This window comes from Hermetia illucens, chromosome 5 (assembly GCF_905115235.1).
Source record: "Hermetia illucens chromosome 5, iHerIll2.2.curated.20191125, whole genome shotgun sequence".
Taxonomy (NCBI): domain Eukaryota; kingdom Metazoa; phylum Arthropoda; class Insecta; order Diptera; family Stratiomyidae; genus Hermetia; species Hermetia illucens.
The window spans coordinates 24,681,765-24,709,069 of record NC_051853.1 but is presented as its reverse complement, the minus strand read 5'-3'; the positions used below and the strand labels follow the sequence as shown (position 1 = coordinate 24,709,069).

Here is a 27,305-nt window from a genome sequence, read left to right as displayed (position 1 = left end):
GCCGAAAATCGGTCGACGTTCGACTACGTTGAAGGCTCATTCAAGTGATGGGAATTCAAACTCTTTTGATTAAGCGTTCGTAATTCCCCTTTTTGATCATTCCTTCCGCTGCTAATATAAAATTCACTGATTGTACTTAATGTTCTCTTGATTCAGTATTTTTCGTGATAATTTCTCTTCAGTTTTTACGTCTATCTATTTACTTCATAGAGTGAAGTGGAATTGCGCTTCGTTATTTTCCGGAAAACTACTCTTTTTCCACCATTCTATTTCCAGCAGTTCTAGCACGACCTACTCTTGGAATGGAGTTGTCGCTCGTTTCCTGTGCATGACCTATCCACTGACATTTTCGCCTTATCTACAAGACATTCAAGTCCTTCAACTAAGGTAGTGGTACGAAAAGAAAAAATATTATTAGCAAAGAGCAACTCTGCCGGACTCCGTTCTTTCTCAGATATTACGTCAGTTGCTCTCATATCGCGGATGGGTCATCAGAAGCATGGTTTCCTTCATCTTTAAGGATTCTATTTTAAATTTGATCGACTTCAAAAACTTCATCTGCGTAGAGTAATATGTAGAGTGCTAGTTACATGGTATATTTCCTGATGAGGACGAAACCCTTTTGACGCTTTGATAGAGCGGTTTCATCCAGCTGGACCTTGGCTTTTCGTTCATTGACATATAATCCTATGTTATTCGTTCCATCGTCGAGTTTTACGAAGCTTTCTTCGGCATCAAAGAGGAAGCGCGATAAGATATTGATATCATCGGTGGAAGCTGACACTTGCGTGGATTTGAGAAACAATTTGATTTTGCTAACAATAGGGATTTTTCTGATTGGTCCTTCAAGTATCAAGTTGAAGAGAACTGGGATTCGAGTCCGCCAACGCTGCTTTTGTGACATGGATTTGTTCTGCTTCGAAACTGGAGCATAACTTGGTACAGTACGTTGCGATCGATGTTGTTTCTCGTATGCTCGTTTGAATCATTGGCGATTTCACAGTGAAGAACTGACCTATTATTAAACGTTCACCTCTGAAGCCGACCTGTACTCTCCAATGGCTTTTCTTTTTTGCGTAGGGCTTTAATTTGTTTTTCAGGATTTCGGTGAATACTTTGCAGAGGTTGAACAGAGCCTTTTTAATTGTCGCATGCCAATAGCTTTGGTTGTTTTTAGGCCTTTTATCGCTACAATCAACCTCCCGGTATGTCGACTTCAGTTCTAGTGCTTTTCGTTCGCACTCCCCAACTCCACCGAGAAACTTCCAACTTTCCCCGGAATCTTCGATGGCTCAGCTTTCTTCGGTGAAAAAGTTTTTTTCTTCTTGGCCGCTTGCTGGGCACCAAAAGATACACTAATATCGTTCCCTACGTTCTTCCCTACTTTATGTTAAGGTGTCACCTACATATTACGTGACTTTGTCACATGACTCTTGGGTAACTTTCTCTTCTAGTGCCCTTATATAAGATAATGCCCTGCATGAGAGTTCTGATATTTTGGTGGATGGTCCTACTTACCTTGATTGACTCACTTTTCCACGGGTACATGAGTATGTCCATACCAGCACATTTGCGGATGCGTACATATGCGTGCCTATAATGCATCTACCGAGCATTCCCTTATTCTCATAAAGAGCACGCCTGGTGGGAGATTTGGAAACACAGGGATAGCGAACTTATAAAACCTTTGGATTCTTGCGGAAGTGGCACACATATCGAAATTGAATATAGCTTAAACCACAATGGAACTATAAAAATATTCAGCTGAATTTAGTAACAAAATGATGTCCCTGAGCCAGGGATGACATTCTACCTATGCTCACACTGATAGAAGAGATATCAGAATCAGAGCCATCAATCTTCTTGGCAAATTCTGAATCAGATTTCTCATTTAAATTCTAAAGAAAAATAAATAAAAAGAGCAGATATCTTTTAAATTGGGGCAAACTCGGTATATTTATTCCACATAACCTATCAACGATGCGAATCTGCAATCCGGCACTTCCGAGGATCAGGTGCCTGTCTAAAATCTATAAACTTGAAAATGATATAAAGGGGATAATCGCCGCAAAAAAATTTCCAACCCAGAAACTAGCGAAATGGCTGGAATCGAAGGCTATATCGGCAGCGAATACGCATGGAAGACAAAGAAGAGCTCATTGAACGGATCCGCGGAGAATTTGAAGGAAATAGAAAACGACGAGACACTTGTATCCTTGGCGGTATTCCTAGCATTCTTGTAAAAGAGGACGCTGGGTTACCTGGAAGAAGAACTCCTAAAGAGGCAAGGTTCATCTGAGTGGAAGAAAGACGTTCGTTAATATTTGCAATTGGCCTCCTTGTGCATGAGTGAAACGTATTTTACTTTCAAGGAGTGATTCTATTATAAAAGACAGTCTCAGAAGTTGCAATGGGCAACCCTCGTTCTTCCCTACTTAGCGAGATTATTATGAGCAAAATGGAAGAAAGGGAAGGAATACTCCCTCCGTCAAGAGGCAAGGAGGACCTGCCCCTGCATTTACTCAAGGGCAACACGTGGCTACTAGAAAAGTACAGGGAGCAACCGCACCAGGCGCGGAAGTTTTACCAACAAGTCAGCAGGATGAAGCCTTATACACCTCGATGCTCATCCTGCCGAGACAAAGAGGGAAATCTGATTTCCGACAGGATGGGCGTATTAGAGCGATGGGTTGAGTACTTTGATGAGCTACTGAACAACCAGAACATCGGCGAGTTGGAGGTCCCGCCAACTGAAGACAACGAACAAATACTGCCACCACCAAGTTTAGGAGAAACAGTCCGTGCAATTCATCGGCTAAAAAATCATAAGTCGCCAGGAGCCGATGGAATTACAGCCGAATTGGTTAAATATGGAGGCGACCAGTTACACCAAGTGGTTCATCAACTTGTGCTCATGGTATGGGACAGCGAATCAATGCCTGACGATTGGCAACGAGGCATAATCTGTCTCATACATAAAAAGGGAGATATCACACAGTGCAGCAATTATAGAGGTATCACGTTGCTGAGTACCATCTATAAGATATTCTCCACTATCTTGCTAGGCCGGATAGCCCCATACGCCCAGAACATCATTGGCCCATACCAAAGAGGCTTCACTCCAGGCAAATCAGCAACAGATCAGATTTTCTCTCTGCGGCAGGCGATGGAAAAACTGTTGGAATATGGACAACAGTTGCACCATCTGTTCATGGACTTGAAGGCCGCCTATGATAGCATAGCCAGGGTAAAACTGTACACGGCCATGAGAGAATTCGGTATCCCGACGAAATTAATAAGACTGACTAGGCTGACCCTGACCAACGTGCGAGGCCAGATAAAAGCAGCAGGATCACTCTCAAGACCATTCGACATCAACAACGGTCTACGACAAGGGGATGCCCTATCATGCGTCCTCTTTAACCTGGCCCTCGAGAAAGTGATCCGTGATGCTGAGGTGAATGCAAGAGGTACGATCCTCTTCAAGTCCACCCAACTACTGGCCTATGCTGACGATATCGACATCATGGGAAGAACCACCCGAGACGTACAAACTGCCTTCATCCAGATCGAGCAGGCGGCAATCGGGGCGAGATCTTGGGCTGCACATCAATGAAGGCAAGACAAAATATATGGTGGCAACGTCACCACCGAAGACGAATCAACCAACAACATCAAACCGCACTGGTCAAACACGAAGAAGAATAAGGATAGGAGAATACAACTTTGAGACCTATTTCAGCTTACAAAGACTGTTCCGCTCGAAACGTCTCACCATAGGGTCAAAGCTCTTACTGTACAAGACTATGATCTTGCCAGTCCTCATGTATTTCTCGGAAACTTGGGTTCTTAACAAGAAAAATTGCGAACTCTTGGCCGCGTTCGAGAGAAGAATCCTCCGAAGAATTTTTGGCCCCCTACATGAGGATGGACGATTCCGTAGCCTACACAATGACGAAATCTATGAGCGATACCATGACCGTCTGGTTGTGGATAAAATCCGGCTCAATAGGTTACGGTGGGCGGGTCACTTAATCCGTATGGATGAAGATGATCCCACCCGGAAAGTCTATAAGGGCAATATCTATGGTAGGAAAAGAAGACGAGGCAGACCCTGCCTAAGATGGAGCGATGGCGTGGGCCAGGACGCCAGACAGTTTTTAGGGATATCGAATTGGTGGACCTCGGCGCAAAACCGGGATGTCTGGAGGTCCTTATTAAGGCAGGCCTAGACCGGATACCGGTTGTTACGCCGTTGATGATGATGATGAACACGTGGCATTGAAAAATTAATGGCAAAGACAAACCTGGTGCTGATACCCCCAGCTGGGAGTAATTATCGCTCTAGAAAACTATTTTATCTTGGGATTCGAAGAGGCGACTTCGGGGTGGTAGGGGTAAGAGGAGTTGAAACGAGTACAAAAAAGGTTTTCTTTAACGCTCTCGACCCGTATGGTTGGTTAGGAAACTAATGGCGTAACGGACGAAGACAGTGTCGATCGGAGGAGTTTAGCGGGAATCATATAGGATCTGGCTAGAAAGATATTTGGAATGGTCTCGTTCTTATATATATTAGAGTGCTGAGCTTAATTTTCTGGGGTATTGGGGTGTTGCATTTTAGGATAGGATACAGGGATTTGGAGGCATCGTTTGAACGATTCCGTCCCTTTGAAATATGAGATACGTGGAAACCCCCGGGTTCATGGTCACCCCTAGGTAAGTGATTTCATTCACAGATGGAATGGGTGTGTCATGGAGTTTGTGTGAAAGGATAGCAATGACTCTCCTTATTTTCGGCGTGATCCGTATATTACTGCAAACTCTCGGGGATTAAGGGATAATTTCCAGCTCATTCAAGTAGGAATTCAGACGTCGAAGGAAATATTTTTAGCGGATGTGTAAAGGATCAGATCATCAGCGTATTGTAGGATTTTGACAGGACTACGGAAAGGGCTCGTTTTGGGAAGGTCAGCGGTGAACAGGGAAAATAAGGTGGTTGAAAGGACTGAACCATAGGGAGTGTATGGAGAAGAAAGGTGTTGTTCGATATTCATTTGGGGTTTCCGCCCATATAGGAAGCTAAGGATTAGCTTACAGAGGTGCGGACGAAAGTTGAGAATTTCGGAAAACTTAAAAGCATGCATGTGTCCGGATGACTCAAGTGGTTAGAGTGCTGGGCTTTCGTAGCGGAAGGTTGCGGTTCAAGTTTCACTGGTGACAGAGGGATTTGTTATCGTGTCTGGATATTGGATACCAGTCGACTCAGCTGTGAATCAGTGCTTGAGTCAAATCAGGGTAATAATCTCGGGTGGGCTCGATGCTCACCACATTGCCTTCTATAGTGTACTGTAGTGTACCGTTATGGTCTTGAATGAAGTGCTCTAACACACTTCAGGGCCCTGATCCGATATGGATTGTTTCGCCAACGGTTATTGTTTTTAAAAGCATGTTCGTATTGGCATACGGAGTCGAAAGCTTTTCTTAGGTTTAGGAGGCAAGCTATGATTAGAATCTTCCGGCTAATACCGAAAAGAATATCCGTTGTAAACACAAGGAGCGCAATATGTTCGAGCTCAACGGAGTGGTTAAGCCATTTGACGAACTGGAAGTCGGGAAGTGTATAGTTGAAGTCACTGTGCTCGTCGATAATGGAATTAATTGTCCGCTCGAAGATCTTAGCAGAGGAAGATGCAGATAGGCTTGCAACTATCGGGATGGGAGTTATACGAGCCCTCTGGCAATCAGTGTGGAAATGGAAGGTGGAAATACTTGGAGCCCACTTTTTAGGACCATGGATGGAATTTTGTCGGAGCCTACTGGTTTCTTATTTTTCGATGTCACAATTGACGATGTTCGATGTAACAAACTGGTTGAGTGGATTGGAGTCGGGAATTTTATTCGTTGACCTTGGCTTTGAAAACTTAGTCGCGAATGTGCCTGCTGCAGTGGTGCGTTTGCAGGAAGTGTTTTTCTAGGATGTTGGCCTTTGCATGATTTGGGTTGGGATTGGTGTTTGTTGGGTTGTTTTGGTCAGGTGAAGGTAAGTTTTTCTGATTTCTCTGAACGTGGCAGGGTTCAATTCGATGTTGGAGGCGTTTGTGAAGGTTGTAAGCATATAGCGTTAAAATTCTTTGGCGGATTTACCTGTCAAGGTTGCGGATTTCTTCAAGGGACTTTTTGAATTTGCTATAGTCGAGGATATCAAACACTCTCTGAAGCCTACAAATTTTAAACTTTCTTGAGCTTGACTTTCTTTCTCATTCAATTTTTTTTTAGACCTAAACTTACTTCGAAATTCTATTCTGTTTTTGGGTTATTAATTCTTTGCATTTGCTTCACTATATTCCTTTTGGTTAGTATTGCTTATTTAGTAAGAAGTCTTGTGTTGATTTGGATCCTTTGCTTCCAACATTATAAATGCTGAGTCAGTACTCGTGAATTTTGCAGAGTAATTGCAAAAGCCTGTACACAGCAAGTACTCCTGTACAACAGCTAGAAATCTTGAGAATAGATTCATATCGAATCCATGATAAGATTGGCTTATCATAAACAATCTCAGACAGCGGCAATTGCTCTACTTTCATTCTGCAGATAAGATAATTGATTTACAAGCTTATCAATGATAAACATCACTTCACAGTGTTGATTTGGTCTCGACTCCTGGCCATATTTGTTTATCTTGGAATTCTTCTCACAAAGCAAGCTTGTGCGCGGTCCCCAGGCTGTTTTCGTTGTTTTAGGTTGTTTTCATTCTAAATCCGTAGTGCTTGTGGCTAATAACTGTCCAGTGCACCCTTGTGGAACATGCTACGAATAATAAGCAGAAAATTACACTTAATATCAATCGATTTGTAAATATTCAGGAAGCGCAATATGTTGGGTAAACAAATTTTTTATCGTTTCTGCATTTCCAGAAGTCCGTAAACAATTTGTGAACATTCTCGATGGAGATCATGGGGGTCTATGTCCCTCAATTGAAACAAGTCGATAATGGTCTGGAAACAAAGCATCCGAAAAACGGCTTGAACTTGATGTTAGTTATGTGTAGGTCATACGAATGGGAATGGGGTATCAATCATTCGTCAATCCAGTCACCACCTGGCAACGATATATTACTGAGATCATACATACGGGCATGTGCTGTATATTCAATCAACAAATGACCGGCGATGACGGTCAATAAACTTTTGTGTAGCTTCTCACAATGTAGTGAACGCGAACCCAGGCCCATCGAAGGAGAGCTCTCCGGTTGCCAGCACATACCAGGCGGCCCCAACACCAATCATAAGATGGATTTCTTGGTCTTGGCTTGCGAATGGCGATTTCTTGGTTAGGCGAGTACTACTTCTGGCATGTTTGCCCAGATACTGCATGCACTGAAATACCTCGAATGGAGCGAGGCCTTGCAGTCGTCTATTTGCTACTTTATGCCAATCTTCTCTTATTTCCTTCTTTGATTATAATGTCTCGCGTCGCCCGTCGCCTTGCTCCCATTTGAATTCACTTCCGTTTCTGTCCGCTCGCTGGAAGCGATAATCTGCCTTTATATCGGCAAAAGATACATTCATGATTAATTTCTTACACATGAAAAGTGAATAGATTCCACGTCTTAAGGTAGACGGACCTATTATCGGAGGTTTGTGTTGCTTATATGTAAAATTATCTGATAATTACATCTAAACGGGTACTCGGCAGAATTGCTTCATAAGAAAATAACTTGTATTAATGTTTCAGTCTTTTCAAAGGTGATACTGATATCTGTGAGTGGAGTATTGGCACTTTGGTAATAAGTGAATAATAGGATAAGTGCATTAACATAATGCACTTGCAAATAATAATTGTTTCATAATGGTAGAGTAGTTAGAAGCGAGTAGAACGAAACATCCAAGCGAACGAAATCCATAATGAATCGCAGCATCGAACAAATAAAGAAAGGAAACTTAACATCGCAGCTATAAAGAAACTTTGGTGTAAGAAGAATTACGTTGTTTCCTTGTTGGTGCACATGTAACCAACTATTCACATTTCTTTATGTAATGTCATCACATTAATTTTGTTTGATGTTCTGCAGCTGTTAATATTTGCACGGTTTGCACCAAACTTTTCAATATCATTCTTGTATTTTAAACTAATTACTTTCATGGGGAAAACTTGAGAGTTCCTTCGCTTATTTCTCAAATATGGAAAAGGCATCGAACAGTATAATTTTGAGATTCAGATCCTTTATGACGGGACTACGGAAAGGGCTCGTTTTAGGAAGGTCAGCGCTGAACAGGGAAAATAAGGTGGCTGAAAGGACTGAACCTTAGGGAATGTATGTTCGACATATGTATGGGGAAGAAACGTGTTGTTCGATATTCACTTGGGGTTTCCGCCCATCTAGGAAGCTAAGGATTAGCTTACAGAGGTGCGGACGAAAGTTGAGAATTTCGGAAAACCTAAAAGCATGCATGTGTCCGGATGACTCAAGTGGTTAGAGTGTTGGGCTGTCGTACGAAAGGTCGCGGTTCAAATCTCCCTGGCGGCAGTGGGATTTGACCGCATTGCCTCCTACAGTGTACTGTAGTGTACCGTTACGGCCTTGAATGAAATGCTCTAACACACTTCAAGGCACTGATCCAATATGAATTGTGGTGCCAACGATTATTATTATTCAGATCCTACCTTGAACTGTTGCTTTCTATAGCTTTCTTGTTTCGACTGTTTCTGAAATGAAAGCATCCCACACTGACTTTTGATTTTTTTGCCTTTCTATCTACTGTTTTCATCAAAATTTTGCGCAGCGCGATCTCTTAAACATGGTTGAAATTTTAGGCCTCCCTTATTAAACTGGATTTATTGTCCGTCTGTCTGTTCGTTTATCCGTTTGTCAACCGCACTCCTCGCATAAACGGTTACGCTTATTGACCTGAAAGTTCATAAAAAGGATAGAACTATATCCCAGCTGGATTTTCTGACTGTGCTAACATTGTTTGAACTTTCTCAGCTTCTTAATAAACTCTATGACTTGATTACACTTAGGTATTCTGCTCTATTCTAATTGTCGATTCCAGTTTTGAAGAATGGAATATGAATCATCATCATCAACGGCGCAACAACCGGTATCCGGTCTAGGCCTGCCTTAATAAGGAACTCCAGACAACTCTGGCGTCCTGACCTACGCCATGGCTCCATCTCAGGCAGGGTCTGCCTCGTCTTCTTTTTATACCATAGTTGTTGCCCTTATAGACTTTCCGGGCTGGGTTTCCGCCCACCGCAGCCACCGCCCTTAATGAAAATTAAGAAAATTAGCCAGCGAACTGCAAGACCAACCAGACGATCACGGTATCGCCCATAGATTTCGTCGTTATGTAGGCTATGGAATCGTGCATCCTCTTGTAGGGGGTCAAAAATTCTTCAGAGGATTCTTCTCTCGAACGTGGCCAAGAGTTCGAAATTCTTCTTGCTGAGAACCCAAGTCTCTGAGGAAACATGAGGATTGGCAAGACCATAGTGTTGTACAGTAAGAGCTTTGACCCTATGGTGAGACGTTTCGAGTGGAGCAGTTTTTGTAAACTGAAATAGGCTCTGTTGGCTGACAACAACCGTGCGCGGATTTCATCATCGTAGCTGTTATCGGTTGTGATTTTCGACCCTAGATAGGAGAAATTACCTACGATCTCAAAGTTGTAGTCTCCTATCTTTATTCTTCCCGTTTGACCAGTGCGGTTTGGTGTTGTTGGTTGGTTGGTTGTTGGTGCTGACGTTGCCACCATATATTTTGTCTTGCCTTAACTGATGTGCAGCCCAAGATCTTGCCCCGATTGCCGCCTGCTCGATCTGGATGAAGGCAGTTTGTACATCTCGGGTGGTTCTTCCCATGATGTCGATATCGCCAGCATAGGCCAGTAGTTGGATGGACTTAATGAGGATCGTACGCCTCGCATTTACCTCAGCATCACGGATCACTTTCTCCAGGGCCAGGTTAAAGATCACGCATGATAAGGCATCCCTTTGTCTTAGACCGCTGCTAATGAAAGTTGTCCTGCTCCTTTTATCTGGCCTAGCACATTGGTCAGGATCATCCTAGTCAGTCTTATCAATTTCGTCGGGATACCGAATTTTCTCTTGGCCGTGTACAGTTTTACCCTGGCTATAGGCGGCTTCATAGTCGATGAAAAGATGGTGCAACTGATGTCTATATTCCAACAGTTTTTCCATTGCTTGCCGCAGAGAGAAAATCTGATCTGTTGGTGATTTGCCTGGAGTGAAGCCTCTTTGGTATGGGCTAATGAAGTTCTGAGCGTATGGGGCTATCCGGCTTAGCAAGATAGCGGAGAATATCTTGCTGCACTGTGTGATATCTCCCTTTTTATGTATGAGGCAGCCGTCAGGCGTTGATTCGCTGCCCCATACCTTGAGCACAAGTTTATGAACCACTTGGTGTAACTGGTCGCCTCCATATTTAACTAATTCGGCTGTAATTCCATCGGGTCCTCGCGATTTATGATTTTTAAGCCGATGAATTACACGGAATATTTCTTCTATACTTGGTGGTCGTCGTCTTCAGTTGGCGGGGCCTCCAACTCGCCGATGTTCTGGTTGTTCAGTGCTTCATCAAAGTACTCAACCCATCGCTCCAATATGCGGAATCGGAAATTATGTCGGAAATTAGATTTCCCTCTTTGTCTTGGCAGGATGAGTATCGAGGTGTATATAAGGCTTCAACCTGCTGACTTGTTGGTAAAACTTCCCCGCCTGGTGCGGTTGCTCCCTGCAGTTTTCTAGTTCACAAACTTGTTGGTTCTCCCAGGCTTCCTTTTTCCGTCTGTGAAGTCGCTTCTCCGCCCGACGTAGTTCGGGATAAGTCTCTGCGCGTCCCCGCGTTCTTTGAGAATGTAACATTACTCGGTATGCGGCACTCTTCCGTTCCGTTCCGAGTCTGTATTGGCCCCCCTATATGTTCTGACATTCATCAAGGCTGAGAGGTGGCGGCGTTCGATCAACACGTGGTCAATTTGGTTGAAAGTGGTTCCTTCTGGAGAGGCCTACGTATGTTTGTGGACCGGTTTCCGCGCAAACCAGGTACTTCCAACAACCATTTCGTGTGACCCTGCTAATTGAATAATCCGCAGTCCGTTATCATTTGTTTTTTCGTGTAAGCTATGGTAGCCTATGTATCGCCTGAATACGGGGTCCTTCCCAACTTGGCTGTTAAAATCCCCAAGTATGATTTTGATATCATATTTGGGACAGGCTTCGAGGGTTCGTTCTACTGCCTCGTAGAAGGTATCCTTCTCCGACGCTGCAGGCTCCGTAACATCGGTTTTCGGTGTAGTGTTATTAGCCATACCCAACCCCCAACCTGGAAGACTAGTTGGTACATTTTGTCCCGTTTTAGGCGCGGGAGACTCGCCTTCATCCTTCTCCGACTGCAGTTTTCCATGAAGAAAGAACTCCCAGCGACCACCACCTCCACGTGGTGATAGGGTTTGGTAGTAGAGCTGTTGATGTTGGTTGAGCAGGCATTTCGCTGGTTTTATGCTCCATCGTGGGTACCAATCCACGTTTCGACCTGGGACCTATACTACCCTTTGACCACTGCAAGAAAATCTCTTCAATTGTACACATTCAGTTCAGTGACTCATTTTCGTGCTACTCATTTTTCCTTGTAAGATTTAGAAAAAGTTTGTATGATTCAGTCCTACCACTCGATTTTGTCCAATTTAGTCACTAAGAAGCAACTAATATCATCGGTATGAAGGCATCGAAAACCCTAAGTTTCTCTATAATTCAACGATAGGAAACGGAAGAAAACAAACAAAATCCTCGAATTATGATCGTTCACTGCTGCAGATAACCTCAACAGACAGTGAATAACTAATCAAAAAATCAGGTGAATAAATTCATTGCACTCGTCTAATTTATGCACTTCATTTTCTTAATGTGTTCAAACGAAATGCTTCCTCAACGGGTCATGACTCCGGCTCTTCATCGACAATCAAGTTGGAAACCTGCTCCCCCGAAAACAAGAATTTCACAACGTCATTATATCACTTTTCGATGATGCATGGTTTCAAGGTTCAATAGTATAAAATTGGCTGAGTGAATCACGCCATTCCGACATCCGCGGACGGCGTTTATGAACAAAGATTTCACTTGGCGAATGCTCACTACCAGATGAAATTGGCATGTTTTTATATAGAATGTAACCCCATGTCGCTAATGGAATCGCAAGTAGAAAATAACCAGCGCCTTAATGGGACTAGCTTGGTGTTCAGACAAAGAGCGGGTAATGCTGTTACTCTACGTATTCAAATCTGATGTAAAAAGATACTTCTAATCAGGTGAGGGAGAAATGTGGGATGGACACAAAAGTTGTGCACTTCTCCCCTGCATACGCACCTATGCAAATTGGTGAACTCCCCTCAACTCCTATTACACATTGGCCCCAAAGTGTGTTAGTTACGCGTTGCTTATGACTCCTTGATTGCGTGCTCAACAAAGCATTCATAATGCATGGACTATTATAAAACAGGGTAAACGTTCCAATTATTGGTTTCAAAGCGAGACATGAATAATGCATCGGGCGAGCTCCGAATCCGGAAATGTTCTAAATGGAATCCGGCAAACATTTACATCTCCGTGTCTCGAAGCAACGTGAAACATGCATGGTTTATAAATTTAACTCGATCTGTTCCTTTTGGAGGTGAATCAGTTGATTTGATGATAATCTGACCCTGTAAGTTCAATGTAACAACAACCTCTGCTAATTAACTCCTCTGAACATTTTAGACTTTGAATTAGGGTTTTGTAGTGGTCTTTTTTACACGCAAATTTGATGCATGCTCGGCATTTCTGATTTGCGTAACCCTTAACACTGTGTAGGTGAGCCTTTTTTGGGTATTATGGGGTTTATACAGGGGTTACCAGCAATAGGGGTGAAACGGATTATGTTGGGAGTTCCATTATTCAGTTGCAAAGCACCATTTATTGTAATGTTCCGATTTCTCTCGTAAATCGAATGAAATTAACTCAAATTCATTATGCAAATGATCGATCGAATCAGACTATTGATCGTAACGATCGCCTATCTAAGATCTTCATTAAGAATTTAGTGCAAATTGGAAAACTCAAAATGTCAGTCAAATCAGTCCCACGACATTCTCAAAAATTGGGTCAATCTACAATGACCAGTGATGAATTTGTAGAAGGAATTGTCCTTATAAGGTGCAACTAGTGTAGGAATTAAAGGCAGTTGATCTTTTTCAAACTTGTAGATTTGCTGATTGGATTGGATGAAAGGGTACTGGTTTGAATGTGGGAGGGACTAGGAGTAGTGGTCGGGTTAGAAGATTACTCTACCTTGGGGATCGAAGAGGCAGTTTTGGGATTTTATGGATAAGAGAACTTAAGGGAACAGATGGGTACGAAGAAGGTTCTCTTGGACGTTCTCAAGTTGCATGGCCTGGGTGATAAGCGGGTTGTGGTGGTACGGGGAATTTGGCAGGAATCATATTGGATATGGCTGGTTAATAGTAATGGACAAAATTTTACGTACATTGGACAGCAGCGGGGTGAAGGTGGTGACGTATGCCGATGACTTGGTGATATTAGTATCTGGGATGTTTCTGTCCATTATGAGCGACATCATGGAAGGAGCGTTGCGAAAGATGTGCCTGTGGGCTGCAAGTTGCGGACTCAGCATAAACCCAACCAAAACGCAACTGATGCTTTTCACCACCAAGGCAAGTATACCTGAATTCCATCTACCACGGCTGAATGAACACAGATTGGTTCTTTCCTCTAATGTAAAGTATCTGGGTGTAATCCTAGATCCTAAGCTAAATTGGAGGTTGAATATAGAACTGAGGGTTAAGAAAGCCTGTATAGCCTTCTATGCCTGTAACTTTTGCAAAGAAATGGGGTCTCCGGCCGAGAATGATTCTCTGGATGTACACCGCTGTAGTGCGTCTGATCCTGACGTACGGCTCTATTGTATGGTGGCAGGCTTTGAAGAAGAAATACAATAGAACGAAGCGTAATAGGATTCAAAGAATCGCGTGTGCAGGTGCTACGGAGGCTCTGCAGTCCTGCCCGGCAGATGCTTTCAATGTACTCCTGCATCTCCTCCCCCTAGACCTCCACATCAAATATGTTGCAGTGTGCAGTGCCGTCAGACTACGTGAGTCCGGATGCTGGACAGCGAAGTCCTACGGCCACAACAACATCCTAGATGAAATATCTCGAGAAATCTGGGCATCCCCCACGGACTATGTCACACGCAAGCTGAACTTCTCGAGAAACTTTGCTGTGGATCTTCCAACCAGGGCAAAGTGGAAGACCGGCGTCGTGTTGCAAGACTATGACACGGTATTCTTTACGGACGGATCAAAGATGACCTATGGAGTCGGCGCGGGGGTTTTCTCGAATACACACGGTGTATCCAAGTCGTATGGTCTCCCAGGTTTCGCCAGTGTATTCCAGGCGGAAGTACTGGCGATATTGGAAGTCTGTCGATGGCTGGAGCGTGATTCGAGGCCCAGGCGTAATATAGCCATTCTGACCGACAGCCAAGCGGCCACCAAGACCTTGTACTCAACGACGACATCTTCCCGGCTGGTGGGGCAGTGCAGAGACGCCTTTAATCGTCTGGGCGGCACACTCAAGGTCACTCTCCTCTGGGTTGCCGGGCATAGGAACATAGAGAGGAATGAGCGAGATGACAGATTGGCCAGGCAAGGCTCTGCTCTTGGCAGTCGCTCGGCGAATACAGTCGGTGTTCCGCTGCCGGCTGTCGGGGGCGGAGTCTACTCGCACTACCTAGCAGCCGCGGGCCTGAGATGGCGAAGGCTTACAAGCTGTGCCAAGTCAAGGAGAATTTGGCCCGCTTATAACAAAAGCCCGATCACGATAGCTCCTGTGCCAGACGCGTGCAAATGCATTCAAGATTATGGCAGTTTGCACGGGGCACTGGCCCATAGGGGACCATGCTGCTAGGCTCGGCATACCCTACAACTCGCATTGCCGAAGCTGCGGAGAAGGAAGGGAAACTCTCATGCATTTTCTCTGCGATTGCTCAGCTCTGGCTAGAATCAGACTGCGGACACTGGGTAAACCATTCTTTGGGGACCTCAGAGAGATTTCTAGCTGTAGGGTGGGAGAGCTGCTTTCCTTCGTGAATGCTACGGGCTGGCTCTGAAGATCCGAGTCGGCTGGACTCTGTTTCCTTGCTCCCATAACAAGTCACGGTCTTAGGAGTTTGTGGCATCAAAACGGCACACCAAAGCGCTAATTGGACTCCTCGGAGCGGCCACTGATACCTACCTACCCCCATGGCTGGAAATGTACTTGGAATGAATTTGGTTCTTATAGATTTATTTATATATTTATTTAACGGACAATAAAAAGAGTAAACTCCAATTACTTATTGCCCTCAGGAGGACGAGAAAGCAATTACCTTATCCTCTGCTTAGCACTACTTACAGAAGTGAAGCTTAAAGGACCAAGCTCTTGTACGTTCAGCAAAGCCCAGGAATCGGGGAAGGAAAGTAGATTTCGAGCTCTGCGAAGGGCACGTTGAAAAGGTCTGCGTTACGCGTGCCATAAGACACAAGATGGCGGGTGATGTCGTTAGCGGCGGAACAATCCATCAGCCCCGAAGAAAGTTTAAAAAATGTGCTTAAATCCAGATAGGATCTACGCTTTTGTGTGTTGCTTTTGTTGAAAAGAAGGGGTAGGGGAAGGGAGATAGATTGACCAGACCACACCATCGTAGCCAAGGCCGACATTGGCATTACGTTTGCCAATGAGGTACTCGACAAGGAGAGTGGTAAGAAGGGGAATGGTAGGCGATGCACGGCAGGTTACATGCCCTAGCAGGAGGGAAGAGGAGGAAGGAGAGGAAACATAGACATCGAACATAGGAAAAGTAGCGACAGAGTAAATCACAAGGTAGTTGGGAAGATTTAGCTGAGTAGCCAGTGAATTTAATGGACATAGGGGATAGCTGGCCAGGACAGCGGGAAATGCAAATGTGGGACCAGAGGTTCCCGCACTTCAACGAGTCTTCAACACTGGTTAGATATTCGTTTCTGGACTAGCGTATTAAGGATTTGACCGAGGAACGCAGAGTTTTGAAAAAAACTAAGCCAGCATAGGTTCTAGAAGACAAGAACTTCTTCCTCACAGTGTGTTTTTAGCGAAGTTTTTTGTGAATTTCAGTGGTGAACCAGACAGGGTAAGAGCGTAAACACTTCGGAGATGAGGGGACATACAGGGAAGAAGATCAGATAAAGTGGCTTAGAAGGTGTTGAGTGCTTAGTCATAAGTTGCGTGTGTGTGTGTTTGAGGTGTGTCGCAGGATTTCCGTTAGTGGATGTGATGCTACCCGCTGCAGTTGGAGCACATCACCAAAAAATCTGATGTCTGATGCGTTCATATGTGGGGCACTCACATAGAAAATATTCCGTGGATTCCGCTATTCTGAACATATGCCCAGCTAGTGAATTACGGCCAGTCAGAATGCTCATAATATTTTTGCAAGTCTTCCTGCTTTTCGACAGGATAAACTGTGCAGTATGTTTGTTTGGTTCTGACAGGAAAGTTTGGTGTGTCTAGCAGTATTAAGACTCAACCACCTGTCATTATGGGCAGCTTGTTCCCAGTTTTTGATAGCAGCATCAGCGAATGCTGGTTCCGGTCCGGGCATGGTTGAAGTTGAAGCCTCTTTTTCTAAGCCATCCGAGATTTCATTTTCCTCCACATCACAATGACCACCGTATTGAATCTAGAAACAGAGTTCAATCCGTTTCTACTTTCCTGAACGATTTTTGAATTGATCAAAATACTACTCAACGCCCTCAATACAGCTTGACTATAGCTACAGATTGCGATGCGCCTGCCCTTCACCCGCTCGTGGAATTATCCAGGTTACCACCCTTAGGATCGCATACACTTCAGCCTGAAAGACCGTTGTGTATTGTCCCAAAGGAAAAGCTCACTTCTGGTTTTTATTCGAGAGGTAGACTCCTGCTTCAGAACCATTTTCTGTTTTTGAGCCATCGGTGTAGAAGACGTCAGTCTATCCTGACACACATTCTTCTGGTTCAGCCCAGTTTTCTCTACGTTTCAAGATAACATAATATCTTCTACCAAACAGGTGTATGAGGATCTGAGAATCGGAAAGCAAACTAGATTCAGTTCTCCCAATGTGGCCCCTACATCCATTGTTTTCCAATGGATCTAATCGATTTAGTCTATGAGCTGCTCTCATTATTATTATTATTCAGAGCTGCGCCGGATGTGGTGCTCATGGCACGTTAGACGAAATGACGAAGTCGCTGTTTGACGTGGCTCGCGCAGTGGAAAATAGTCAGCTAGTACTGCAGTTGGCTTGGTCAGGCTAGCAGCGTGCTGTCCCACGTTCATAGTGGGGAAAATTATCGCCAACATAGATTGAAGGGATTTTTACTGTGTCCATACGTTCGCTGATCGTTTCCGTGAGCAGCTCGGTTTGAACACGTTGATTCTCATTTAGCCGCAGCACATCACCATACTTAGCTCCCATTTCGTTGAGCTTGCTGATCTCCGTAGGAATTTGTTAGTGTTTTTCGAAGTCATTGTCATCGGATGGCATGATTAATTGCGGCCCCATGTCATCTTCGGAATCATCGTTAATACGCTGGGCCCCGTTGGTGGCTTTGCGGAGCTTAGGGATGCTTTTTTCGTACTCACAACCTGAAATTGCTAAAATTTATTTTTGAAAAACCAATTTCTTCGAAAGAAAAACAAAATTAATTTGGAAAAGTCTGCTACTCAATGTAGCTGAAGATAGCTTAGTGCGTGTTGAGTTCCGTGCTTGGCCCGGAACCCAAACTGGTGGTTCGGAATAATGCTCTTCTGATCTCAGTTTTGGGCTAACCCCACAATCCACGCTTTTAATATGTCCACCTATATATCTGGCCAGTATAAAGATGAAGTTCTTCATTTGTTGCTGTTGATGGAAGCTTTGAGATTCTGAGTACGGCGGTGGCTAATTTCTGTGTGCTACACCAATATAGTAGCTTATTGAGAACTTCGATGCGGGACAGACTCAATTTGATGACAGCTTTCCCTATTTGAGTGCTTTGATGGACAAAATCATTTATTTTGTGAAAGGCAAGCTTATATATATTATCGGTTACTGCTAATCTTTTTTTTATGGGTGGAGGTGGAAATCTTACAAATGCGTTGCTGCGCCAGGTTGCAGCAGTGTGTGGGATTCGCATCCACTAAAACCACCCCCACTCTTCCGCCCCTCCCCGCGGGACGACCGTGAAGTATTACTTCGCGGGGGAGGCTCTGGTTCGCTACATCAGTACGTCCATGTCGCGTCTCCATCGCGCCGCCTTTCGAATGCGATCCAACTCCAGGAGTTTTGTCTGCACCACGGCTACTGCCTCATTTACCGCCATCCAGCTTTCCTCCGACTTCAGCATCTTTTCCCCAGGTTGGAGGGCTCGATGTCCGCCCCCAAGATGCTGTTCAACCTTCTTTTCTGCTGCAGAAATCTGCGGCAATGGAACATAACGTGCTCCGGGTCCTCGGGTGTAGCACCGCATTCAGGACAGTTGGGGGACTCGTCCAACTCGAAGCGATGCAAGTACTTCCTATAGCCACCGTGTCCCGTAAGGAACTGTGTCTGGTGGTAATTCAATTCTCCGTGCTTTCGGTCGACACATTTCTCGATACACGGGATCAATGTATGGGTCCACTGGCCCTTGTGGGATTTATCCGACCGTTGTTGCCATTTGCCACACAATTCCTGATGGCTTTTCGGAAATCCGCATTCACCTCGACTGAATTTGCCTTCCGTTTTTCGTAGAGCCAGTGTGCCTCGCTCGCTAGAAGATCTATAGGGATCATTCCCGCGATGACACACTGCCTCCGTCGACGCCATCCTAAATGCGCTGCACACCCTTAGCGCAATTGGTCGGTATGCCGAACTTATCTTCCTCCGGTTTACAGCATAGATCAACGCTCCCGCCCAGCCAGGGGCCGTGTATAACAGGATTGACTTCACCACTCCCGCAATGAGTAGCTTGCGACTATACTACGGCCCTCCCACGTTAGGCATCATCTTTGTAAGGGATAAGCTAGCATTTGCTGTCTTCTCCTGCGCATAACCCAAGTGTTCCTTGAAACTCAGTTTGGCATCGATCATCACCCCCAGGTATTTGACAATTGATTTTGAGACGACCTCACGATTACCAACCCGGATATTAACCGTGTTCTTTCTGCGGTTGGCAATGAGGACCGCCTCTGTCTTTTCGTCCGCCAGGTCTAGCTTGGCCATTCGTAACCATGACTTGATGACATGAATGGCTTCATTTCCATAAAGCTCCACATCCTCGGGATGCTTTGCAATTATAACTACCGCCAGGTCGTCCGCAAAACCAATCAGCTTTGACTCCTCCGGCACGCATGTGTTATGTTATATTCAACAGCAGTGGTCCTAATACAGAACCTTGAGGTACACCTGCTGTCACAATGTAGTCCTTTGGCCCGTCGTCCGTCTCGTACCAGAGAAGTCTGTCCGAAAGGTAACTCTCGATTAGCCGAGCCAAGTAACTAGGAACACCCAGTTTGGCCAAAGCGCCTTTAATCCAGCCCCAGCCCGATTCGAATGTGCTTGCGAACCACCTTGGTCTGGATTTAACCTGGTTCACTTTCATTCTACTCCTGTTGCGGGAAAAGAGTTGTAATTATTATATTTACAACAAGAGCCGTGGACATGTCACTTGAGGTGATTTTTGCCCGTGGATCTTGTTCTTTACAATTTGGTAGGCTGTACGCCAAGGATTCGTATTAGCCTCCATGCAGAGCTTCTGATAGTATTCCCGCTTGCTTCTCCGTATGGCCTTCTTAAGGTTGCTTCGCAGATCCCTGTATTCCTCCTCACGCTCCTGGTGTTCTAGCCTTCCCCTTGTCCTGTGGGAAAGTCTCCTCGCTCGGAAAGTGCTAATCTAAGCTGGCTGGTAACTTGAAAGGTAGATGGATAATCAACCAGGTCTATATACCTGGATGCTACCTAATGAAGATGAAGAACAATCAACAATTTTTGCCGAATGTTGGAGACCTAGCTAAAGCTAATATCAGCTAATTTTTATTGCTGTTGCTGTCAGCAGGTGTTTACAATTCCATCAATCATAATTGCTTTCGATAGGGCTCTTTGTCAGCAGCAGCGTTAATTTGAAGACTAATAACTGCCTGCTCTTCCTGGTCATTGTCGCTGTTTTCTGCATGTTCTATGTATTACGGAAGCTATAATTGGTCAAAGTTTTACAATGTTCATGCTGCTGACTAGCTAGTAAACTGATAAAATCTGCACACGAGACTACGCTGCAAAGAATATCTGCTAATAATCATTTCATTTTGATGCACTCGCTTCAATTTAATTGCAGTTTGCTAAACCAGATGAAGATTTATACTTACAATTAAAGACATCATTACAATGTTTTGGAGTCTTATTCGAAATTTACCATGACGGCGGTTCATGTTTGGATCAAGAAGTTTCTGCTAATAAGTAAAGCATCCGTTCCGGTTATTTCTCTGTCTTTCGTTTCCTTCTTCTGCAAACGTAAGAAGTATGTAATTTTACGATTGTTCTTGACGATAAAATAACTCCGAATGTAAGTTAACACCTTCTAAAGACTTGTTGTGTTTGGTTTGTTAACGTTCCATATTAAACGTTTCTTTCCATTCTTGTTTCTGTATTTGGTAATTTATGGAGTCTCTCCATTGATGCATTGCTGCTGCTAACTCTTCTGAATTGTATTTAAGACGGCTACGTATGATACCTACCTCCGAAGAACAGAGCAACAGCAATAAAGCAGAGTCGACGGTTAAAATGAAATAGCCGAGGCTAAGTTCGGTTCAGCTCCACCAAAAGCTTTTGTATTTACACATAATTAGGGAGTCAACAATGATTGCTAGCAAAATATCTGATTGAAAATTTAAAAATATCTGCTTACCTAATTTACTATTATTTTGTATTTCCAGTTCGAAGTTATGACAATCATGCTAAATGTGGCTTAGTTTGGGTGCCACATGTCGTCGCTTACCGATGTCGCACATGCGGGATATCACCGTGCATGTCAATATGCCGTGATTGTTTCAAAAAAGGCGATCACACCAATCACGATTTCAATATGTTTTTGTCGCAAGCGGGCGGAGCCTGTGACTGCGGTGATACATCTGTAATGAAATCAGAAGGATTCTGTAGCGATCATGGGATCAATAATCGTGCAAACAAAGATCCAGTTCCTGGCAATTTATTAGCCGTTGCCGAAGCAATTATGCCTAAATTATTGTTTAGACTTTTACATCATTTTCGGGAATACAGCCATCCACCCATACAGAGTCATTTACATAGCATGGCGGTTTATAAGTGCGAAGAATTTGGGAATATGTTAATGGACTTGAATAACATGGGAGAGCTGATGCGGAGGGTTATGACCAAAGCGCTCATAAATCCAGACGTGAGTACTATTCTTTCATTCTGATTTTCTACTCCTAATTATCTGCTTCTGTTTTGTAGTTGTATCGTCGATTCATAGAACAGCCATTCCCAGATACGAAACATGGACGATTCCTAAGGTCTAGTAAGCAGAAATATGAGGATGCAGTAAACATGTTTCCGAGGTAAGTAGTTTTTGAATAAATTTCAAGTCAGAGGGAGATAGGGGGGAAAGAGCGGATTACACCATTGAAAAATTTGTTCCTTGCTCAGCTTTTCTACTGCAACATATCTAAAATTGTTAATTCCGTTTTTTATGATGTAATAAAAGTTTCGGTAGTAAAAATGTATAATTTTTAACTCCCTAAGAACTACATTAGACAACGCTTCAATTGGCTGTGTCATGTGACTAAGCAGCTGCAGTTTATATCTTCTCCTTTTGCATTGTTAGATTCGTGAACTTCAGGACTTCCAGCATATTTCGTGCTGCTAATGAATTTTTAACCTCATGTTGTGTTTAGGATCTTCCATCTTTAAGGTTTCGATTCACTGTCTGTCTAATGGGAACTATGGAATCCCACGCATATAGTGAGTGACATCAATTTACGTGGCGTTTACATGCAAAGGGGGGATGTAAAAGTTGTGTTCAACCCATGTAATCGTAGTCATATGGGATATCAAAGGAAAGGTCTCGATTAGTACTTTCCCAAACTGATATTAGATTTGACGTAAGTGCGCGAGTAAAGAGGGAAAATGTGCACACTTAAAGTGAGACAGGATTCATTTTTCGAAACTCCCCAGCGCAAAAATGTATAAAAAATCAGGATGGTGCGCTTATACGAAGTCTAGGCCCGAAAATATGTCCCATCCCGATATCTACTCAAATAAATTTACTAATAGTATAATATTAACTTTTTGAAGTTGCCTGGAAAACCCCCCTTAAGTTCATCCCAAGAGTACCAACAACAGCATAGAGGTTAGAATCGCGCATGATGCTGCTGCTACTCACTCTCCTATGCTTCACCCGATATCAAATATGGGACCGGTTATACTAATTGAGCCCTTTCAATTGATGCCCTACATGGCCACATTCTGTGAAAAAAAATTTGCACCCTCCATTCACATTTATGGGGCTGTTATCGGTTGTGATTCTCGTCCCTAGATAGGAGAAATTTTCAACGGTCTCAAAGTTGTTGCCCACACTGCTTGCTTCACTTCTTCTTGAGAATCTGGATTCCCCAAAATAGCCAAATCAATTGCAATTGGCCGAATTGAATGCATTTTTCACGTCCAGGGTTACTACCACGCAATATTTGCTACCCTTTCCGTGGATTGCATGTTCGGTCAAGCCAGTAACCAATATGATGGCATCCGCTTTGGCTCTCAACAACCGGGAGTAATCTAGAATAGATTCACCGCCCTAAAATTTTCCCCACAGTGTCCAAAAGACATATTGGTCGGTATGAGGATGGTTCACCTAGAGATTTACCAGGTTTAGGCAGAAGTACCAACTTTTGCCGCTTCCATGCCGCTAGAAATATTCCCTCGAACATACACGCTTCGAATAACTCAGCAAACATGTCCGGCCTGGATTTTACGGCATGCTTAAGGGGCTTATTCGGTACTGCGTCCAGGCCTGGCGCTTTATTGTCTCCTATTCTATCACAGATCTCCAGCAGCTCGTCTCTGGTGACTGATGGAATTGTCGCCACATTCAGAGGTGGTTGGAATACGTCGGTGCTCTCTTCTTGCTGGGGTAATAACCCCTGGATGATTTTCAGCAACAGGGTCGGACAGGTGATCTGTGGAGATGAACCGCCTCTGAATCGTCCCATCACGATTCTATAATCACTCCTTAGGTCCGCTTCTGGGCAGAGCTCCTTAAAGCATTTCCTCTTGCTTCGCTAGATGGCGAGCTTGAGGGTTTTGCGGGCTGCCTTATAGGCGCACTCTTTCTGCCCCTGATCGACTCTACCTACGGTCCTGTGAGCCCCTCTTCTGGCTCGGTGGCAGGCTGATCGAAGGCCAGTTCATCATTCCACCAGTAGTTTAGTCTTCTACTGGGGAGTGAACACCTCCTTGGCATAGACGCGTCACATGCTTTGGCGGTGCATTGAGCCAGATGGACGGCTCTGTCCATAGAGGCGCCTGCTTTATCAGGTTGATCTAACCACACCTCTATGAAGGTCTGCTCATCCAAAAATTTTGCAGACCAGCCTGAAATCTTTTTCGGTTTCAGGCATGATAGCTCTTTGCCCTGTGGCTCGACACATGTCTTAAAGAAGATTGCCTGGTGATCGCTGTGGGTGTAGCGTTCGCTGACGCGCCAGCGCAGGACTGACAAAAGTCAAGTTTACAACCGGGTCGGACCCCCTTTCTGAAAGGTGTTTACAGCAGTTAGCCGAAACTATGTCCATCTGCGCAAAAGCTTCTAATAAACTGCGCCCCCTAGCATTTGATTCTCTGCTACACCACTCTAGTTCCTAAGCATTGAAATCACCAGCAATTACCTTTATCTAGATTATCTTTATCTTTAGATTATCTAGCATTTCCTCGAATTTAGACAGTATCAAACGGGCGTAGCAGCTGTATACATATACACCACTTATTTTCGCCCACACAAAGTCACTGGCTGCCTGGCTTGCAGTATATTGTATGGCCTATCGACCACAAGTCCATATCGCCGCTCCACAGGGCTATAGACGTGCTCACTCCCAAAAGCCGCCAGTACTGGGGTTCCGAACCCCTGCACCGTACGTTTCCTCCTTCTCTTGTCTTCCATGGTGATTTTATGTTCTGGGTATCCTTCCCATAGCCATTTTGGTCCACGCACCAGATATGAGCAAACACTAGCCCATGCACAGTCAAAAGAAAATTGTATGAACACATATTTACACATCAATCGGTATGCTCCAATCCGTCAGCTGGGGTCGCGCCTGATGGGAGATCTGGTCACACCTCACAGGAGTGTCCGTCAGACGCATTTTTCTCGGAGACGGTTATACCAAATTTGGTGGAAAGGTGGGAACTATGATCACCCACGCATACAGTGAGTTACACACTTTTATGTCGAATTTAAGGGAGGGCTTCCCATACATGCAAAAGGGATGTGTAAAGTTTTTTTCACCAAATATAGTCATGTGGGGTATCAAATTAAAGGTCTCGGTTAGTACTTTCCGAAGCTGGTCTTAGTTTTGATCATTTATTTGACGGGCCCATTCTCAGAAACCACCAAACCGAAAAATCTGAAAAAAGTCAGGAAGCTGCCACTAGGCTCCGAAATACCTTGCATACCGATATCCCTTCAAATAAAGTTAATAATGGTATATTACTTACTATTACTATATTATATTAGTATAATTTGTAGTAATTGACTGCAAAACCCCTCGTAAGTTCAACCTAGTACGACGAAATTTTGCAATAAAGTTGGTGGGAATCGCACTATTACTAGCAAAGATATAATCGGTCAAAGTTGTCGTTTCTTTGCAAATTCAAAACTATGAATGTCAACATCACCCGAAAGCGGAAACTCTCCCACACTCAAATGTCTTTATATAAGAAACACACAAAACCGTTCATACTTGAAGCGTCCAGCTTCCGGTTTCCCGACTTGTTAATTTTGCTCTCTGGTCATTCATATAGACAAACTCGCATGATTTGTAAGCATCTATGTCCCTACTTTGTTTTGCCTATCAATTATGCAATTGCATATTAACCATCTTAGCTTCTATTCCTAGAATTGAAATGCGTGAGTTATACTTTTATGACTGTTTGAAATATTATCAGCTCATTGTCAACGCTGAGTTTCAATTTTTTTTTAGAATTATGTACATACTTGTCTACATTCCTGATGTTGATCGTTTTTTCTCAATGTAGGCAGCGCAAACTCGACGTTGAATTTCATATTGGAATGTTTAATTTTATTTGTAGTGTTTGTGTTTGTAATCTGCCAATCGTTGACGATGAGTTTCCATTATTTCCGCAGCAAGAAAAAACTATGTTGCTTTCTTGATTATTTTGACTCATTGATGTTACTGGGGTCCAAATTCAGGCTTTCGGCGCCACAAAGTAGCAAAGGCCAGGGTAGCACGAAATGGACGTTATTGTTTTATTAAAACTTTCTTTTTAAAACTGTTATACATTATATGTTACTATTTTTGGTATCTCACAATTGACAGATATTTTCTATTTCCCAAATTCGTGCTCTTTCTGGAATCTTTTTTTACCTCCCCTTCACAAAATTTTGAATTTTCTACTGTGAGATGTTCTTCTAATTATGCGGAAAAGAAGGGGTCAGGAGCTATTAAATCTACCTATCTAACGAACAGAGAGGCACTCTGCACGCAAAGGTGTGATTCCTCGAAAATGTTCCTTAACAGGGCCATTAAATTCCTTCAAGGGTGCGATACGAGTCTATGTGGTTGAGACTGCAAATCAGTGATTTTATGCAGCTACCGCTAGAAATTTTTGCAGCATCAATCGATATTGAGCAACAGTAATAGAATGGAAACAAGCATATCATATGTCCTTTTAGACAATACACTACACCTAATGATATGATTCAGTTTCAACTTTCTTTGCAAAGGTTCTGTTGCAGGCATAAAAGGCTATGCAGGCCGTCTTAACCCTCAGTTCTATGTTCAATCTCCAATTTAGCTTTGGATCCAAGATTACACCCAGATACTTTACATTAGAGGAAAGAACCAATCTTTGTTCATTCAGCCGTGGTAGATGGAATTCAGGTATCCTTGTCTTGGTGGTGAATAGCATCAGCTGCGTTTTGGTTGGGTTTATGCCGAGTCCGCGTCTTGCGGCCCATAAACACACCTTTCGTAACGCTCTTTCTGTGATGTAGCTCATTATGGACCGAAACATCCCTGATACTAATATCACCAAGTCGTCGGCATACGTTTCACTATCCGCTGCTGTCCAATGTACGTAAAATTTGGTGCAATACTATTAGAGCACCGGTGAGATGGCACCACGCGGGGGCGTGTCTCTGTTCACAGTTCTGGTCAAGTGGTTGCCTCCCAGATCCGACTAGATTATCCTGGTACTTAGCATGGATATAATCCAATGCGTGAGATACCCCTCCAATACAATACCGGTCAAGGCTTTCTTGATGATGTTGGTACTAACGTTGTTAAAAGCTCTCTCTATATCCAATAAGGCAGCTAGGGTATACTGCTTGTACTGCAGTGACCGCTCAACCGTGCCAATTAACTCATGGAGGGCGGTTTATGTGGATTTTCCTTTGAGGTAGGCATGCTGCGATTTAGAGAAAGGCGTTCTGTCCATAATAGTCCTTAAGTGAATGTCCAGGACGCGCTCTAGGGTCTTCATCACGAAAGAGGTGAGGCTGATTGGTCGAAAGTCCTTCGCGGACTCATGATCGCGCCTGCCCGCTTTCGGTATGAAAACCACTCGTGCGCGCTTCCAGGACTGCGGTAGGTATCCTAAAGAGATGCAGGTCGGATAAATTTCAACAAGCCACGGCACAACCTTTTCCTGCTGCTTCTGTAGCATGACTGGCATTATGCCATCTGGGCCTGGACATTTATATGCGGAGAAGCTGTTTATAGCCCAATTACCGATTTGATAGTCTCGCACAGCTGGGGTGGCCGCAAACCCTCCAAGCAAGGTTCTGACTCACAGTCCTCCTCGCTTGAGGGAAAGTGCGTTTGAACCAGCAGTTCCAAGGCTTCGCTAGAAGATTCCGTCCAGGAGCCTTCCGACTTTTTAAGAAAGGATGGGTTCTTATGTTGCTTGGACTTACCGAGCTCCGCGAATTCACTGGTGCTTTCGATGTTCTGACAATAGTCCAACT

The 27,305-nt window shown here is 44.0% G+C and overlaps 1 protein-coding gene across 4 annotated transcripts in view; it reads left to right on the top strand.

The window, feature by feature from the left end:
• LOC119657591 (E3 ubiquitin-protein ligase Ubr3) overlaps positions 1–27,305 on the top strand; it is a 114,962-nt gene that overhangs the window by 19,990 nt on the left and 67,667 nt on the right. For all 4 annotated transcript variants that reach the window (XM_038064573.1, XM_038064572.1, XM_038064570.1 and 1 more), the window contains 2 exons: positions 21,022–21,500; positions 21,560–21,663. In XM_038064573.1, coding sequence (XP_037920501.1) covers positions 21,022–21,500; positions 21,560–21,663 — 583 coding nt within the window. The remainder of the gene's footprint in view (positions 1–21,021; positions 21,501–21,559; positions 21,664–27,305) is intronic.